Source organism: Coregonus clupeaformis, chromosome 24 (assembly GCF_020615455.1).
Source record: "Coregonus clupeaformis isolate EN_2021a chromosome 24, ASM2061545v1, whole genome shotgun sequence".
Taxonomy (NCBI): Eukaryota; Metazoa; Chordata; class Actinopteri; order Salmoniformes; family Salmonidae; genus Coregonus; species Coregonus clupeaformis.
The window spans coordinates 50,165,610-50,185,149 of record NC_059215.1 but is presented as its reverse complement, the minus strand read 5'-3'; the positions used below and the strand labels follow the sequence as shown (position 1 = coordinate 50,185,149).

The 19,540-nt window shown below is 44.9% G+C and overlaps 1 protein-coding gene across 1 annotated transcript; it reads right to left on the bottom strand.

Annotated features, from left to right (window-relative positions):
- LOC121537890 (protein-L-isoaspartate O-methyltransferase domain-containing protein 2) lies at positions 1-5,385 on the bottom strand. The gene is made up of 7 exons (XM_045206927.1): positions 5,256-5,385; positions 4,660-4,731; positions 4,106-4,454; positions 3,841-3,943; positions 3,536-3,707; positions 1,722-1,854; positions 1-1,334 (listed from the first exon to the last, which is right to left on the bottom strand). Exons 3-7 carry the CDS (start codon positions 4,410-4,412, stop codon positions 721-723), a joined length of 1,329 nt encoding a protein of 442 aa, XP_045062862.1. The 5' UTR covers positions 4,413-4,454; positions 4,660-4,731; positions 5,256-5,385; the 3' UTR covers positions 1-720.
- Between the last annotated feature and the right edge of the window lie 14,155 nt (positions 5,386-19,540).

Here is a 19,540-nt window from a genome sequence, read left to right as displayed (position 1 = left end):
TTAGTAGGGAAAGTCCCAGCTTTGTGTCTCAAACCCCTCTCCACTATGCCAAACACGTCATCTCTCTGGCTTCTGGACACTACTGAAATGACAAGCTCTTTCTCCTCCGCTCGGACACTGTGCCGTTTATGAAGCACTCCGATGGTTCCTTCCAGTCTCTCCTAGTGGTTTACCTTTACTTAAGATCTGGACCAACGTGCTCTTGAGACATGAGCTACATCATACATCTTCCAACAAAATAACAGACACCACCATATATCTAGGGCACACTCAGCACAGAATGATAGATCACACAACCTCTGTTGGGTTGTTGAGTGAAACAGGAAAAATCACAAAGATCCTCCTCTCCCAACTACTGCAACAAAAAGCCATTAACGTAATTGATCTGTTTGGCTGTCTGAGAAAGCGATCTGTGCCATTGAGAAAGCTAAGCTACAGATTCCCAGGGAACCTAGAGAGGCCTTATCCCCGAGGTGAAACCCTTACCATTATACTGGTCAAATAGGTCTGCTTCTTCCACAGACAGGAAAGGCATTGAGTAAGAAACACACACAGAGAGAGAGAGAGAGGATGTAGAGGACAAGAGGGATAGAGACCCAGTCAGTGAGTCAGTAAGAGAGGGCCTGTTGCCCTGCCTAGAAGGGTGGTAGGGGTCAGGGGTTGTAGAGGCCCAAGCCTGGTTGCTTGGTTGGTTTCTGCTGTGTGTTCTCTGTGGAGAAGTCATTTCTCCCGGTAGTACAGCAGGTACATCTTCAGAGGCTCCGGGAGGGGCAGACACAGAATCCTCTCTCTCAGGATGTTTATAGGTGGCTCTGCCCGGAGTAGCTCCCCTGTCTCCCTCTCTGCTTCCTCCTCCTCTTCCTCCCCTCCCACCCCCCGGGATGCCCTTCCCTGCTCCTCCCCTCCCACCCCCCGGGATGCCCTTCCCTGCTCCTCCCCTCCCACCCCCTGGGCTGCCCTTCCCTGTTCCACCCCTCCCACCCCCCGGGATGCCCTTCCATGCTCCTCCCCTCCCACCCCCCAGGATGCCCTTCCCTGCTCCTCCTCGTCCCGCCCCCCGCGGTTATTGTTGTTGTCCAGGGGAGCGGGGGTAGGGAGGGCACTGCTCACCACGTGCTTGTTAGCCAGTACCACAGAGTTGCAGTGGCGCCGGTGAACGCGCCGGCGTTTAAAGCGTGGGCCGTACTTGTGGAGCCCACTGACCCCCAGGCCCCTGCCTCCTCCAAAAGAGCCCCGGCCCCGTGGGTGACCCTCCCTGCTGTCCGTGGTCACTCTGAGGGTGTGGCGGATGGATATACGAGCCAGCTCCTGCAGCGTCCGCACCTCAAACATGGCTGCTCCGTGGGTCACCAGAGAGATGATCGAGAGGAAAGGACACAGAGAATGATGGGAAAGTTAGAACATGGCTGACGTGAGTATTCTTTCCATGGTGACAAAACGTTTTAAAAAGGCATGGACAGACCACTGGGATTGTAGAGCGTGTGCCGGCCGAGAGTACTTAGCACCTCTGAACAGTGCCGGACGTAATTTGCTAACCGATTCTACATGTAGAAATGGGCGATATGACGGCCGTCAGTCATCAACGGTGGGTGGTCCCTATAGCACACCGCGCCGACAGCAAGCGAACGGCCCCCTGTACTGCGCAGAGCGACAATCGGTCTGGCGAGTTTTCTCCTTTGAACTGACTCCCATGTATAATCACAAACTGATAAGGCACTCACGTAGTGGGACTGTCTTGGGTTTGCCATTGGTGTTATTGGTGTGATCTTTGGGCAGCACCAGAGGAGCGAAGGACACAGCAATTATCTTTTTGGTCTCCCAGCTGCTCTGTCCTGTACGTGTGATCTTGGTCAGCTAGAAAGGGCACAACAAGAGAGTACATTAGAGCAGTGGTTCCCAAACTGTGCTCCACCCCCAAAAAAATATTTAAAAAATAAACACTTTTTTAAGGAACTCAGTCTGACTTCCAATTTACTCTTGAAAGTTGTAATAGTAAAAAGCACAAGGTGATGTCCAGATCAACTAGCTCATGTCAGTTTTAGCCCTTAGAGATTTTGTTGTAATGTTTGAGTCACTCAAATATCACATGAATACACAGACATTGAACACATCCGCCACGCTGATCCTCAACACGGGGGGCCCTTCAGAGGTGCGTGCTCATTCCCCTCCTGTACTCCCTGTTCACCCATGACTGCATGGCCAGGCACGACTCCAACACCATCATTACGTTTGCAGATGACACAACAGTGGTAGGCCTGATCACCGACAACGATGAGACAGCCTATAGGGAGGAGGTCAGAGACCTGGCCTTGTGGTGCCAAGATAACAACCTCTCCCTCAACGTGATCAAGACAAAGGAGATGATTGTGGACTACAAGAAAAAGAGGACTGAGCACGCCCCCATTCTCATCGATGGGGCTGTAGTGGAGCAGGTTGAGAGCTTCAAGTTCCTTGGTGTCCACATCACCAACAAACTATCATGGTCCAAACACACCAAGACAGTCGTGAAGAGGGCACGACAAAGCCTATTCCCCCTCAGGAGACTGAAAAGATTTGGCATGGGTCCTCAAATCTTCAAAAAGTTATACAGCTGCACCATCGAGAGCATCCTGACTGGTTGCATCACTGCCTGGTATGGCAACTGCTCGGCCTCCGACCGCAAGGCACTACAGAGGGTAGTGCGTACGGCCCAGTATATCACTGGGACCAAGCTTCCTGCCATCTAGGACCTCTATACCAGGCGGTGTCAGAGGAAGGCCCTAAAAATTGTCATAGACTCCAGCCACCCAAGTCATAGACTGTTCTCTCTGCTACCGCATGGCAAGCGGTACCGGAGCGCCAAATCTAGGTCCAAAAGGCTTCTTAACATCTTCTACCCCCAAGCCATAAGACTTCTGAACAGCTAATCAAATGGCTACCCGGACTACGTGCATTGTCCCCCCACCCCACCCCACCCCTTCTTTTACGCTGCTGCTACTCTCTGTTAATTATCTATGCATAGTCACTTTAACTCACCCTACACGTACATATTACCTCAATTACCTCGAGTAACCTGTACCCCTGTACATTGACTCTGTACCGGTACCCCCTGTATATAGCCTCGCTACTGTTATTTTACTGCTGCTCTTTAATTATTTTTTATTTAATTTTTTTTAGTTATCTATTTTTTACTTAACATTTATTTTTCTTAAAACTGCATTGTTGGTTAAAGGCTTGTAAGTAAGCATTTCACTGTAAGGTCTACACCGGTTGTGTTCGGGGCATGTGACAAATAAAATGTGATTTGATGACAATGGACTTTAAACCTGCAAAATTCTCTCTGCCAACAAGAGGGGTGTGAACAGTTTGTCATGAACAGAGCTTGTGCCATTAGAAATACATGTGGGGGGAGGGGATGTTCCCCAATGCTGGAAGGGGGGCCTGAGCGAAGTAGTTTGGTAACCCCTGCATTAGGGTACATCCTTGTTGTGTAAGGGTCATTTAAACTACATGTATGCATTTCAGTGTGTGTGTTTGTGTTAGTGTTTATGCACACCTTCTCCTCAAGGGGTAGTACCAGGATACCCCCCACCTTCAGCAGGTTCTTCATGTATTCTTCATGGTCTCTCTGCACCCCCGCCCCACAGTACACCCTGTCATACTGCCTGCTCTCAGGGGGGATCTCCAGGCAGTTCCCCGCCACAAAGGAAGGCTCGCAGAACTCAAACCTTCAACACAAACACAGCATAAACAAAAAAAAACTATCTTCTATACAGGCTACACATGCAAACTCCCACCTGATATTCAACCAGTCACTGAATGCTGTAGATGGGGAAGGTAATCAGAGGTGAAGAGACTCACTTGTCAAAGCTTTCACTGGTTTTGATGAAGTAGTCTAGCTTCTGGTAGGCATACTCAATCACATCAGCATGTAACTCCACCCCATGGTTCACACCAAATGGACCTGGAACCATGATTACAACAGAACAACCATGTGAGCTTTGTACAATCCACAATGCATTTCAATAAAGAAAATACACTTTTCCAATCAGTTGGCCAGCTGATTTCCCCCTTTCCATTCCCAATAAGGCCCAGAGAGGTTGTACCGTCTGCTACAATAACTCACCCAGTATGAGGCCCACCATGGTGCTGAGGTACCCGGTCCCACTGCCCAGGTTGAGGAAGGCCAGGCCAGGGTGAAGGTCCAGGGCCTCCATCACCTCAGAGTAGATACAGGGGGCTGATAGGTGGATGTTGCCGTGCCTCCAGGCCAGGTCCTTGTAGGCGCTGTCACGGTACTCCTCCAGATAGTAGTCGGCCCGGTCGATGGCCCTGAAGGCCCGCTCCACCAGGTCCGAACGGATGTAGTGTGCCTCCTTCAGGTTGTCAATCAACTCGTCATTATCCTCCCCAGCGCTCACAGCTCCTCCCATCTTGACTGGAGAGGGAGAGAAGGGGAACTTCTGGGCCTTTAGCTGAAGAAGAGAAATGGTTAAGTTATCTGAGTCTCTTGCATTGAGACCACTTCAACTAAATAAAAACTTCAACAAAACATCCTCCTCCATGTCATATTTTGTACATTTCAGATGAAACCATCCATCCCTTTTTGCATTGTAATGACTAATACTGAAAGAGCTTCCTAAAAATACTTTCTCAGCACATTAGGTGTGATTGCTGTACCTGTGGCCTTCCCCTGTGAACGACGCCAATGGGGAGATGATAGGACTACCAGCCAAATGTTGAGTGGGCCTGCTGTGTCATAAAGTATTAGAGAAAAAAGGGGTCTGGCCACTTTAATGATGCCTGGTTCCTTTGATGCCCAAGAGACAGTGTGTTTACTTGCCAAATGACTCATGCAAGCACAATAAGTAATGTGTGAAATGTAGGATAACATTTTCCTCGATGGTAATAAATATTTCACAATAACATTAGGTACTAATTTTTCAACAGATATGACAAAAACACGACCATAGGATGGTGCTTTAGAACTTGACGGACCTTTGCCTTGGGTTAAGAGAAAAGTCTAACCCAATCCAATTATGACCAGAAAATATCAACAACATATGAGCAAACTCATGACATTTAAATGGTTTAGTTACTATCTATATAGTTTTTTTTTTATTGGTTGTCACATTGGAAATCTGAAAAAAGACAAACAGGCAACAACAATCATAATCTGAGTCTTCCACGCACGCAGACAGCAAAACAAAGATTCGGGACAAGGCAAGGACGACAGACAATACACACACGGCAAAATAACTGTAAGATATAATTACCTATAACTTGAAAATCAATTGTATCGTTTTAAAATGACGATTGCTGCTATTGATTTGCTTGTCTTCAGGCTTTTGTTCGAAAGCGCTCAGACAGTGCACCGCTAGCTAGATGTAAACGTTCAACCAGCTAACGCGCTTACGTCATACGTAGGTTACGTAAATTCTTCTTCTTCTTCTTCGTCTTCTTCTTCTTCTTCTTCTGTGGATTTTATGGCAGACTACAACCAAAAAGGTGCATTGCCGCCACCAACTGGACGGGTTGAAACCAAAACAAGGTAAAAAGAAAATCCATACGTAATCGGGAAAATAACTTAATTCACCCAAATAAAATAGTACATTGACAAAACAAAACAAAACTCCCACTTCTTCCTTCTTTCTAATCTCCATATCTCCCTTCTCAGGCTGTAGGGCATGAGAGGATGGTACGGCTTGTGACAATATTCCATGTAACTCCTTCGCTGAGAATTCTTTCAGCCCCAGGAACCGCTCTGCTGCTTCCACAATGATTTCTATCTTCCTGGACCTTCTCTCCACCTTGGCAGTGCCATTTATCACCATCGCTATAAAGGCCACAAAGTCCACTTTCTTAACCTTTAAAATGTCAGGATCCTGCTGGTGAAAGTCACCCCCTGCCACGAAGGCCTATCCACCACCATGGACTCTTCAAATGCCCCATTCAAACCCTCAACCCTTTTAACAGCTGCTGCATATGAAATGCTCTGGTCAGCCCTGACTTTGGACACCTCATTCTCTTTCACCCTTGTGGGGCATTCGAAAGACGTGGCTTCATGGTTCCCACCACAATTGCAACATGTCACATTTTCATCACTTTTATAGCACAAAATATGATATTTTCCACAACTTAGACATCTCGGCTTCTCCCTTCTGCAAACACTTGAAACATGACCAAAAGATTTACAATGGTCACACTGCATTGGTCTTGGGATAAATGCTCTGACTCTATAGTTACTATACTCTAACTGCACTTGAGTAGGGAGAGACTCCATATCAAAAAACAAAAGAACAGATAGACTTCACTTTTTCATCATTCACCACACGATTCATCCGACGTGCATCAACCACTCCAGGAATATTTTTAATCTCTTCAACATCTACTTCCCATGAGACTCCAGATATAACTCCCTTGAGGGGTGCCCTGTTCCTAAGAGACACACGCAACACTTCAAACTTGTCAAATCGATTGAGACGCAACACGTTTCTTCTGATCCTCAGAAGCACAAAAAATCAAAACCAGCCCGCCTCTCGTGATCCTCACAGCCTTCACTTTACCCATCACTCTCTCCACCAGTTTGGATATCTCAAATGGATTCTTCAAGATTGGTACTTCGATAAGCTGCTCCACATTAACAAACCTTCCTCCTACAAGATATAAAGGGACATTCTCATCACTGTACTCTACTTTGCTCCGTTTTCCATTTTTTTGGACAAGACTCCAATCCTCCTTGATTCTACCGCCATTAGATTTCACAATCCACTTCATCGTCTGCCTCCGCCATCTTTTTTTCCCCCGCCCGTCTGTTATGTAAATACGACACATTTTAAAATCTTTTCCCAATCGAATAAACATTCTGATTGGGTATTGATTGATACAATTTCTGAAAATAACGGGCCCAAACATACAGTATTAATGAAACAAGAACAATGCGAAAGTGAATGTGGTGCAGTATAACTGTATTTTTACAGAAGGAACTTCAGTACATTGTAGGGCTTAACCACTCCTGATTAATATAGTACACCAATCAGTTGAATACGAGTTTTGTACTTAACTTTAGGATTAGGGTTGAGCTGGGATGATGAAGCTAGGTTTAGGTTTATCAACCTGACGGGTGTAGACTAAACGGTGACATTCTTGCTTACAGGCCTTTCCCAATGATGCATAGTTAAACAATTATTCAAAATAGTATATACAGGGAGCACCAGTACCAGATCAATGTGCAGAGGTATGAGGTATTTGAGGTAAATATATACATGACGGGAGGGTAAAGTGACTAGGCATCAGGATAGATAATAATAAGGTATTTGAGGTAGATATGTACATGAAGGCAGGGTAAAGTGACTAGGCATCAGGATAGATAATAATAAGGTATTTGAGGTAGATATGTACATGAAGGCAGGGTAAAGTGACTGGGCATCAGGATAGATAATAATAAGGTATTTGAGGTAGATATGTACATGAAGGCAGGGTAAAGTGACTAGGCATCAGGATAGATAATAATAAGGTATTTGAGGTAGATATGTACATGAAGGCAGGGTAAAGTGACTAGGCATCAGGATAGATAATAATAAGGTATTTGAGGTAGATTGTCACGATCGTCTGAAGAAGCGGACCAATACGCAGCGCGTGGAGTGAACATGATGACTTTATTTAATAAAGCAACCACGAAAAACAACAAATGACGATAGTGAAGTCCTCTGTAACACTGACAGAAACATGGAACAAAAACCCACAACCCCAAGGTGAAAACACACAGTATAAATATGGCTCCCAATCAGAGATAACGAGCCGACAGCTGACACTCATTACCTCCGATTGGGAGTCATTGACCAAACATAGAAAACAACAACCTAGACACCCAACATAGAACATAAACACATAGACTGCACACACCCTGGCTCAACAATAATGAGTCCCAGAACCAGGGTGTGACAGTACCCCCCCCTAAAGGCGCGGACTGCGACCGCGCCTCAAAACCCCCAAACAGGGGAGGGCTGGGCGGGCATACCTCCTCGGTGGCGGTTCTGGCTAAGGCCTAGACCACCACCCCACCATAGTCACTACCCGCTTACGTAGCCTCCTCCAAATGACCACCCTCCACCTTAACCCCACTAGATTAAGGGCCAGCACCGGACTAAGGGGCAGCACCAGGCTAAGGGGCAGCACCGGACTAAGGGACAGCACCGGACTAAGGGGCAGCACCGGACTAAGGGGCAGCACCGGACTAAAGAGCAGCACCGGACTGAATGGCAAATCCTGGCTGGCTGAAGGCTCTGGCTGATCCTGTCTGGCGGAAGGCTCTGGCTGATCCTGTCTGGCGGAAGGCTCTAGCGGCTCCTGTCTGGCGGAAGGCTTTAGCGGCTCCGGTCTGGCGGACGGCTCTGAAGGCTCATGGCCGACGGGCGGCTTATGCAGCGCTTGGCAGACGGACAGTTCAGACGGCGTTGGGCAGACAGGCAGTTCAGGCCCCGTTGGGCAGACGGCAGACTCTGGCCGTCTGAGGCGCACTATAGGCCTGGTGCGTGGTGCCGGAACTGGTGGTCCCGTGCTGAGGACACGCATCTCAGGGCTAGTGCGGGGAGAAGGAACTGGCCGGACCGGGCTGGCGACGCGCACCGTCAGTTTGGTGCGAGTGGCAGGAACAGGCCGGGTCGGGCTGGCGACGCGCACCGTAGACTTGGTGCGGGTGGCAGGAACAGGCCGGACCGGGCTGGCGACGCGCACCGTCAGTTTGGTGCGAGTGGCAGGAACAGGCCGGGTCGGGCTGGCGACGCGCACCGTAGACTTGGTGCGGGTGGCAGGAACAGGCCGGGTCGGGCTGGCGACGCGCACCGTAGACTTGGTGCGGGTGGCAGGAACAGGCCGGACCGGGCTGGCGACGCGCACCGTAGGTTTGGTGCGAGTGGCAGGAACAGGCCGGGTCGGGCTGGCGACGTACACCGTAGGCTTAGTACGTGGAGCAGGAACTGGCCGGGCTGGGCTGGCGACGCACACCGTAGGTTCTGTGCGTGGAGCAGGAACAGGCCGGGCTGGGCTGGCAACGCACACCGTAGGCCTTGTGCGAGAGGCAGGAACAGGTCGGACCGGGCTGGAGACGCGCACCGTCCCCTTTGGTGCGAGGGGCCGTACCAGGCCGGACCGTACTGGGGACACACACCACTGGCTCTACCCCGGGAACTGGAACGGGCCGGACCGGACTGGATACACACCTCAGTCTCTCACGCCGTGCCTCTACATCTCCTTTCCCTCCTTTAACCAGTAGCCCCGTAACCTGGTGGCCTCTTGAATTCGCCCCTTCTCTGCCTCCGTTAGCCCCGTCGTCCAAGCCATGTGCCCCCCCCAAAAAACTTTTTGGGGTTGCCTCTCGTCCTTCCAACGATGATGGCCCTGCTGACGCCGTTGCTCCTCTCTCGCCAGGGCCTTGATCTTCCCCCAAGGTCCCTTGCCCCCGAGCTGGTCCTCCCAGGACCACGATTTGCCCACCTGGGCCATCGCCAGCCTCTCGATCTCCTTACCAGGCGCTTCCTCCCATGTCCAGCTGTCTTGCTCCTGGACACGCTGCTTGGTCCTTCTATGGTGGGTTTTTCTGTCACGATCGTCTGAAGAAGCGGACCAATACGCAGCGCGTGGAGTGAACATGATGACTTTATTTAATAAAGCAACCACGAAAAACAACAAATGACGATAGTGAAGTCCTCTGTAACACTGACAGAAACATGGAACAAAAACCCACAACCCCAAGGTGAAAACACACAGTATAAATATGGCTCCCAATCAGAGATAACGAGCCGACAGCTGACACTCGTTACCTCCGATTGGGAGTCATTGACCAAACATAGAAAACAACAACCTAGACACCCAACATAGAACATAAACACATAGACTGCACACACCCTGGCTCAACAATAATGAGTCCCAGAACCAGGGTGTGACATAGATATGTACATGAAGGTAGGGTAAAGTGACTAGGCATCAGGATAGATAATAATAAGAGTAAAATAAAGAACAGAGTAGCAGCAGCATATGACGAGTGTAAAAGTGTGTGTGTATATGTGTGAGTTCGTGTATGTGTGTTTGTGTTGTCGGTATGCGCGTGTGTGTTATTATGTGCTGGTGTTTATTTGTTTATTAGGATCCCCATTAGCTTTCACCGAAGCAGCAGCTACTCTTCCTGGGGTCCACAAAAAACACAAAACATGACAAGTAACAAAACACTGGTACACTGATAGACAACGACAATACAAAGATATACAAACAATACAACAACAACAAAAATGATGTGTATGTTAGAGTGTGTCTGTGTATGCGTGTGTGTGTGTGTGTTTGTGTGTGTGTCCTCACAGTCCCCGCTGTTCTATGAGATGTTGTTTAATCATTTTTTTAAAGGTAATTTTGCTGTTTGCTTGAGTAATTGTAAATGGAAGGGAGTTCCATGCGATCATGGCTCTGTATAATACTGTGCATTGCCGTGAATTCGTTTTGGACTTGGCGTCTGTGAAGAGACCCCTTGTGGCATGTCTTTTGGGGGTATGTATGGGTGTCTGCGCTGAATGTTATTTGATTATGCAGACAATCTGGAATCTTCATCACAGTAATATTTCTCATAAAAACTAGAAGAGATGCAGTTAATCTCTTGTCAACCCTCAGCCAGGAAAGACTGGCATGCATGTTGTTGATGTTAGTTCTGTATGTTCAGTTAAGGGCAAGGCGTGCTTAAGTATGTGGTGGTCATGACATTTTGTCAGCCGGTTATTGTCATGCAAAAGCCTGCCGGTCTCACGGTAATTGACCTTGAATTAACATAAACACGTTTAAAATCTCCAGGCCTCCACGCATACAAGCCTCTGATGCACGCCTCTGGAACATCAGAATTTTAAAAAGTCTAATAAACCAATATACACCATCACAATAAATCCATTATTTATTTTAGCCAGGTCTAAAGAGACATTATGATATGAAGAAAATGTATTTCCGAAGAACAGAATATGAGTTGGCCTACTTACTGTATGTTATCTGGCTATGCTCCAAGCCATAGGCTGTAGGCTAGTTCATTTAGCTGACAAGATATGCTTATAAGTCCTGTGCCATTATTTTATATTTTATGATTTTATAGTAAGAAGAATATAAATGAATTTAGCTGAATAAAATAGAGAGGATATTTTTCCCATTCTAGAGCGAGAGTGTGCATATGAACTGGCTATGTCGAGTGTAAAAGTGATCATTTGAAACAGGTCCTACCAGCTAGATTTAAAGTTATTTGGCAACTTTAGTTGTGAATGATACAAACCTTAGAATGCCTTAATTTGGGAAACCAAGTGAAATATGTTCTGGAACATCGATAGTAACATGTTTTCATAATGAAAAATATATAATTAAACTGTTGACAGCCCCTCTCTCTGTGTGCTGGAGAAATAAATGAAGGAGAGAGGGGAGCAGATGGAAACTCACAGTGGTGAAATATTATGTAGCTAAAAGTAATGTATCAGCCTATTAATTATCAAAATATAAAAAACCCCAGTAGAGGTTTAGGTCTTCGAGAATGTTTTGAACCAAATACAATGCTTTTAGTTTTAGATGTATTTAAGACCAGTTTATTATTAATCACCCATGATACTGACTGTAACTCCTTATTTAGAATTTCCTCTGCATACATAGTCATTCTAGCTTCGTGTAAGACCAGTGGGAAATCATTTGTAAAAATAGAGAAGAGTAATGGCCCAAGGCAACTACCCTGAGGGACACCGCACTGTACATATCTGCCATTAGAGAAGCTCACATTGAAGAATACTCTCTGGGTTCTATTGGATAAATAACTCTCCTGCCATGTGATGGCAGGTGATGGAAAGCCATAGCAAGAGAGTTTATTCAATAACAATGTATGATCAGTAACATCAAAGGCTGCAGTAAAATCTAACAATACAGCTCCAACTATCATCTTATTATCCATTTATTTTAACCAATTTTCTGTCATCTGAGTCAGTGCAGTACAAGTTGAGTGCCCTTCTCTAAATGCATGCTGAGAGTCAGTAGTTAACTTGTTCTTTGAACAACAGCATTGTATTTGGTAAAACACTATTTTCTCCATCAGTTTACTAAGAACGGGCAGCAAACTGATTGGGTGGCTGTTACAGCCAGCAAAGGGTGCTTTATTATTTTTAAGCAGTCTATGGCTTGGGTGGCTGGAGTCTTTGGCAATTTTTCGGGCCTTCCTCTGACACCCCCTGATATGGAGGGCCTTCCTTCTGACACTGCCTGATATAGAGGGCCTTCCTCTGACACCGCCTGATATAGAGGTCCTTCCTCTGACACCGCCTGATATAGAGGGCCTTCCTCTGACACCGCCTGATATAGAGGGCCTTCCTCTGACACCGCCTGATATAGAAGGCCTTCCTCTGACACCGCCTGATATAGAGGGTTAGGGTTGAAGTTAGGACAGCATGTCAGAGCTGAATGATGTTGCAGGCTACCTCTACCCCAAGATTACAGTATGTATGATGTCTGTTGTATGTATAGTAGCCTAAGAAAAATTGCCTATGGTAATTTCTATTTCTATAGAGCCTATATGAGTCAGAAACATGCCTTCCTAAAGGTTATGGTAGTTCACGTTTGATCATGTTACAGAAACTAGGATACTGGAGCCTGAGGACACTTCACTGACTCAAATATCTGATTCAAATATCCCAGTGAATACAATATTTGAGGTTCTATTACTTGTAGATTCCATGTAGCCCAGCAGATGTCAGTGCTCATCCATGTCAGTACAGCCTGTCATCAAAGACAGTCCCCCATTTTGTCAAACAACAAACAAGAGAGAGGTTGTTTTTTTTGGCAACCCATAGCCTACAGTGTATGGCATCTACACACATATAGACACAGATATAGACACACACATGTTTGTTTTACTATCCTTGTGGGGACCAAACAATTGATTCCCATTCAAAATCCTATTTTCCCTAACCCTAACTCCTAGCCCTAAACCTAACCATAATTCTAACCCTAATTGTAACCCTACACCTAACCCCCTTAAGTGTAAATCATAGTCCACAGATGCTAGAACGCGATAGTCCGGAGTCCCATTGTGACATAGCTACAGGGCTCTGAGACCAGCATCCGCACAGCCCGAACCCGCACCTCCCCACAATCCGGTACACGTCCTCTATTCATTTGAATGTGTTGACAGTTGGAGAAATTGCTTGAGCTACATTGAGAATTCGAAAAGTATGAAAGCCAAAGGTCCAATATTCTAGAACACGGCTGTGCGTGCACGTACACGTTTTGGACTCTGATAGACGCTTTAGCCTAAAATAGCCTTTTTCCTTGAGGGGACCTGCGAAATGTCCCCAGCTGTCCGAATTTTCCTTGTTTTACTATTCTTGTAAGGACGGACTTCTGGTCCCCACAAGAATAGTAAAACCAAACACGCACACACACACACACACACACACACACACACACACACACACACACACACACACACACTAATAAATGCAAGCGAAAGATGCAATTGTCTATAATTCTTTATTAATGTTTTTTGTATAGATAACATTAAAATGGTTGATACCCCCACAATAACTGACATCACTTCTCTTGTTTATAACACTGACACAGGAACACAGGGTCATGGGAACACGTACACAAACACAGAGTCACAATTTCAGCCCAACTACAGAGTTAACTTCCAAAAGAAAACAGGAGACCCAGAGAACACACAGCCAAGGCTTGTCCTGCTTTACAAAATGGAAGCAAAGGAACAACCACCTCTACAAAAGTAACAAAAATCTTTACTATCTATCATTGTGGAAGTGCTTGTAATTTTGGAATTTTGTAATTTCCAAAAGGATATTATTAATATCAATGCTTATAAAATTACCAGTAAAAATAGCTCATCTCTGTAAAAATGGGCTAGCAGGACAACCCTTGGTTGTGGATTTTGTCACAAACTCTATGTACTTTTCTTGAACTTTTCTTTAATACAACAACAATAACACTGTTCTTTAATACAAATATGTACAGAGGCTTCAACTTGTTTCAAAATAATACCCTACACACTAATGCATTATCTATAATAAAGTTTATGTTCATTAGATTTTTCCTTCACAGAAAACTGTCCGTGCAGTTTGGTACCTGAATCATCATAATTAGTTTCTCTACCATGTTGATGTTTTGTGTCTCTGTAACAGCAAGGGTATGTCACCATGGCAACAGTAGTAGTATCTTCTCCTGCCTGCCTGTCAAAGACATATTTAATCAGCTTTTTTTTTTTAGAATAGCCCCCCAACCCTCCCTGATACCCTGAAAAAGGCATCTTCACCCCTGCCAACCTCCTGAGCAGGATTTGAGCCAGCTTCTTCAAATGTAAACACACCTTTGCCTGCAGTGAGTGGAGCGAGAAAGGCCCAGATGATAAAACCACACAGCTTCAAGCTACAGAACCTACAAAGGGAGTTCGTTTTGGTTTGATTAGCTCAATGACACCTTGTACCATTCTACGAGACATGCCTTTCTCCTGGGGATGTTAGTGTGGTATGTATGTGCGCATGTGATCTACTTTTGATTTGTTACATTTTGAGTTTCTGATTTGGATGAGAATGTTTGAAGTATAGGCACCTAAAGATTGGCTCCCTCCCTCGTCTTTCCCTGAAGAGAACAGAATCAGGGGACCGTTCTCAGGGGCTTCAGATGTGTACAGTACCAATCTCAGAATAGGGAGCTTTGGCCTGTCTTTCCTAATGTTCACAGGGTACTCGATTGTGGCCCTGCCTGTCCTCACTTTAACTGGTAAAGAGAGGACACAGGATCCATGTATATCCTGGCCTATCACAGACTGAGATATTAGGTCATTGGTTTTCTATTTACCATTAATCAGGGAGATTCACAGGTATGTGATCACTGTTTATCAGAGCAAACAGAGACATTGTGCTTTTAAATGCAACACTTTTACAACCACAACACGAGACCACATAATTCACAACTATCAACTGAATTTGATAGTTTCACATGCCATGTTACAATCACATGCCATGGGTACAATATGTCATCCATGCTGCTCCATCATGTCTCATCATGTTCCTCCATCGTGTTTCATCCGCAGACGTGAACATTATCATCCATGTAGTCAAATGTAGTGTCAACACAGCATGACATTGGTTGGCGTAACATGACCATGTCTTTCACCAACCAGTCAAACACCCTAGTCAGGGCCAATTTGACACAGTTCAGCTTCAATGCTTCTATCCCATCACAGTCGACCATTTGGAAAATACTGAACCATTACAAATACAGAAGACATAAACTCCTTATATGAAGAATATGTCCATCACTCATTATCAAATGGACAAGCTGTTAACACTTTTGATTACAGTGAGTTCTGTACCTATCTTTATAAATGATTACAGTGAGTTCTGCACCTATCTTTATAAATGATTACAGTGAGTTCTGTACCTATCTTTATAAATGATTACAGTGAGTTCTGTACCTATCTTTATAAATGATTACAGTGAGTTCTGCACCTATCTTTATAAATGATTACAGTGAGTTCTGCACCTATCTTTATAAATTATTACAGTGAGTTATGTACCTATCTTTATAAATGATTACAGTGAGTTCTGCACCTATCTTTATAAATGATTACAGTGAGTTATGTACCTATCTTTATAAATGATTACAGTGAGTTCTGCACCTATCTTTATAAATGATTACAGTGAGTTCTGTACCTATCTTTATAAATGATTACAGTGAGTTCTGTACCTATCTTTATAAATGATTACAGTGAGTTCTGCACCTATCTTTATAAATGATTACAGTGAGTTCTGTACCTATCTTTATAAATGTGTTTGTCTGTCATTTTGCTATTTCATCTCAGTACCTCAGTGCAGTTCTCGTGTAGTATGCTCGTGCATTAAATGGAGGAGGAAGAATAAGCTACTTTCTTAACTAAATGCATCATGAACTCCTTCCTGAGGAAAGGTTACACAAGACAGAAGGGGAGAAGCCATTAAAGGTTTTGACATTCTGAGTAATGGACATATATTTATGCAACAAACACCTCTTTCAAACCAAGAGGGATTCCTCTAACGCTGCGAATCAATCTCCACTCCCACACGTTCCTCTCTTTTCACTTGGAGGGCTTGATCCAATCCCTGCTATCGCCGCAAGCTTGCTTTAGTCAGCTCTTCCCAGTAACCTGCGAGCCAAACTCTGCATCCCCTCTATTAAAAGAATAGAGGGGTTGGTCAAAATGTTTGGTCTGAAAAGTATTACTGCCAGATATAAAAACGCGATAGCATCAATTGAATCAAACCCCCGGACACTGAAGCAAAGGGCGTTCTACATCTCAGTGTTTAGATTTACATTAAACATAACAAACAGGGCAAATATGCAGTTCTTTGTTTCTTCTGGTGGGGTAAATACCGGTGCTTTGCTAGCGGCCATTACCCAGTGTGCTCTTAGAAGTCCATGCTCAAATGCTGGCATTTTCAATGATTATTAAAAAAAACACTGGCTAAAAGCCAATTACACCATCCATGCCCACTAGGCTACCTCATCATATTACCACAGGGTCTCCCAATAGGCTACCTCATCATATTACCACAGGGTCTCCCAATAGGCTACCTCATCATATTATCACAGGGTCTCCCAATAGGCTACCTCATCATATTATCACAGGGTCTCCCAATAGGCTACCTCATCATATTATCACAGGGTCTCCCAATAGGCTACCTCATCATATTATCACAGGGTCTCCCAATAGGCTACCTCATCATATTATCACAGGGTCTCCCAATAGGCTACCTCATCATATTATCACAGGGTCTCCCAATAGGCTACCTCATCATATTATCACAGGGTCTCCCACTAGGCTACCTCATCATATTACCACAGGGTCTCCCAATAGGCTACCTCATCATATTACCACAGGGTCTCCCAATAGGCTACCTCATCATATTACCACAGGGTCTCCCAATAGGCTACCTCATCATATTACCACAGGGTCTCCCACTAGGCTACCTCATCATATTATCACAGGGTCTCCCAATAGGCTACCTCATCATATTATCACAGGGTCTCCCAATAGGCTACCTCATCATATTATCACAGGGTCTCCCAATAGGCTACCTCATCATATTATCACAGGGTCTCCCAATAGGCTACCTCATCATATTATCACAGGGTCTCCCAATAGGCTACCTCATCATATTATCACAGGGTCTCCCAATAGGCTACCTCATCATATTATCACAGGGTCTCCCAATAGGCTACCTCATCATATTACCACAGGGTCTCCCAATAGGCTACCTCATCATATTACCACAGGGTCTCCCAATAGGCTACCTCATCATATTACCACAGGGTCTCCCACTAGGCTACCTCATCATATTAGTACAGGGTCTCCCACTAGGCTACCTCATCATATTATCACAGGGTCTCCCAATAGGCTACCTCATCATATTATCACAGGGTCTCCCAATAGGCTACCTCATCATATTATCACAGGGTCTCCCAATAGGCTACCTCATCATATTATCACAGGGTCTCCCAATAGGCTACCTCATCATATTATCACAGGGTCTCCCAATAGGCTACCTCATCATATTATCACAGGGTCTCCCACTAGGCTACCTCATCATATTACCACAGGGTCTCCCACTAGGCTACCTCATCATATTACCACAGGGTCTCCCACTAGGCTACCTCATCATATTACCACAGGGTCTCCCAATAGGCTACCTCATCATATTATCACAGGGTCTCCCAATAGGCTACCTCATCATATTATCACAGGGTCTCCCAATAGGCTACCTCATCATATTACCACAGGGTCTCCCAATAGGCTACCTCATCATATTACCACAGGGTCTCCCACTAGGCTACCTCATCATATTACCACAGGGTCTCCCACTAGGCTACCTCATCATATTATCACAGGGTCTCCCACTAGGCTACCTCATCATATTACCACAGGGTCTCCCACTAGGCTACCTCATCATATTACCACAGGGTCTCCCACTAGGCTACCTCATCATATTACCACAGGGTCTCCCACTAGGCTACCTCATCATATTACCACAGGGTCTCCCACTAGGCTACCTCATCATATTACCACAGGGTCTCCCACTAGGCTACCTCATCATATTACCACAGGGTCTCCCAATAGGCTACCTCATCATATTACCACAGGGTCTCCCACTAGGCTACCTCATCATATTATCACAGGGTCTCCCACTAGGCTACCTCATCATATTACCACAGGGTCTCCCAATAGGCTACCTCATCATATTACCACAGGGTCTCCCACTAGGCTACCTCATCATATTATCACAGGGTCTCCCACTAGCTGCAACAGATCACTCAGAGCAAGTACTACACTTTCCCTATTGGCTTTTTAACATTGTGATCCGTGTTTGAAAACTGCTCTCAGCGGGCTGACATGATCATAACCTCATCATAACGACACAGTACTGCACAATATAGAGCCAATGTGACCACTATGAAGAGGCCTCTATACATGAACTCACTCACAGGACACTTGAACAAAGAGCCAACCATTTAGTTAAAATGACAGTCATTTCAGATTCAGTACAACATACATTAGCATTTAAAACATTTCGACTTTGGGTCCTTGAAAAGCGTTATAGAAGTCACATGTATTATTATTATTATTATTATTATTATTATTATGTCTGGATCAAGGATAGAGAAATCCATAGAAAAGGAAACCTAAAAAACTATCCCAAATATTGTAAATGCCTTTTTACTTTTACCATGACAGTTTTGTTGAGTATCTTTAAAGCCATAGTCATCACCGCCTCTAGTCGTCACAACTCTCAGACAGGTATTGTTCCTTTGATAAGCTAATACAAGAGAAAAAGAGTCAACAATTACACTGGAAAAATATATGTATGTTTCTATTCATATATATAGCATTTTAAATTATATTTATACAGAATGTATATATAGTGTACTTATGGCCATCTTGGCAAAGAAATAAAGGCATCTGAAACAATCCCAACTCTCGGTCTGATGCCCTGGTCATGTCACGTGACCAGACATTGTACATTGCAGAATGCAAAGAATCAGGAAAGAAAGTGAGGGTTTAGTGGCACTTTGTGCATCAACAAATGTCATCTAGAATAAGGCTACAAGGGCGTAGAAGTGGATCTGATATAAATTGTCAAAAAGGTCATCCTCCTTGTTGGTTTAGTTTTTCCTTGATGTCCTTTAAGTGTTTTAGAACCAGACATCCAGTCTAGATGGAACACTCTGGGACAGAGCTCTATGGAGCTTCTGCTCAACACATTGAGAGAAAATAATGAACAGAGAAAAATAATTTATCAAAAAGGCATTAAAACATCTATGGTACATTAAAGATGTTTTGGGTTAGCCAGTGTTGGCCGCTACAAAGCGCTTGGAGAGGTAACATTTGATCCTTATATCTATCTATTTTCTTGGTCTTATTTTTCCTGACAAAAAGCAAACAAATCATCGCTGACACAAAGATGCTCTGATACTAACAGAACAGTGATTGCTTTTGTTTTGTTTTTACAACTGC

What these genes read in the sequence shown, in the direction of transcription:
- LOC121537890 (XM_045206927.1), bottom strand. Translation starts at nt 4,412, where the DNA reads ATGGGAGGAGCTGTGAGCGCTGGGGAGGATAATGACGAGTTGATTGAC. An exon ending in CATGGTGGGCCTCATACTGG is followed by an intron (nt 3,944 to 4,105) that starts GTGAGTTATTGT and finishes TCATGGTTCCAG; the next exon opens with GTCCATTTGGTGTGAACCAT. An exon ending in ACCCAAGACAGTCCCACTAC is followed by an intron (nt 1,335 to 1,721) that starts GTGAGTGCCTTA and finishes CCCACGGAGCAG; the next exon opens with CCATGTTTGAGGTGCGGACG.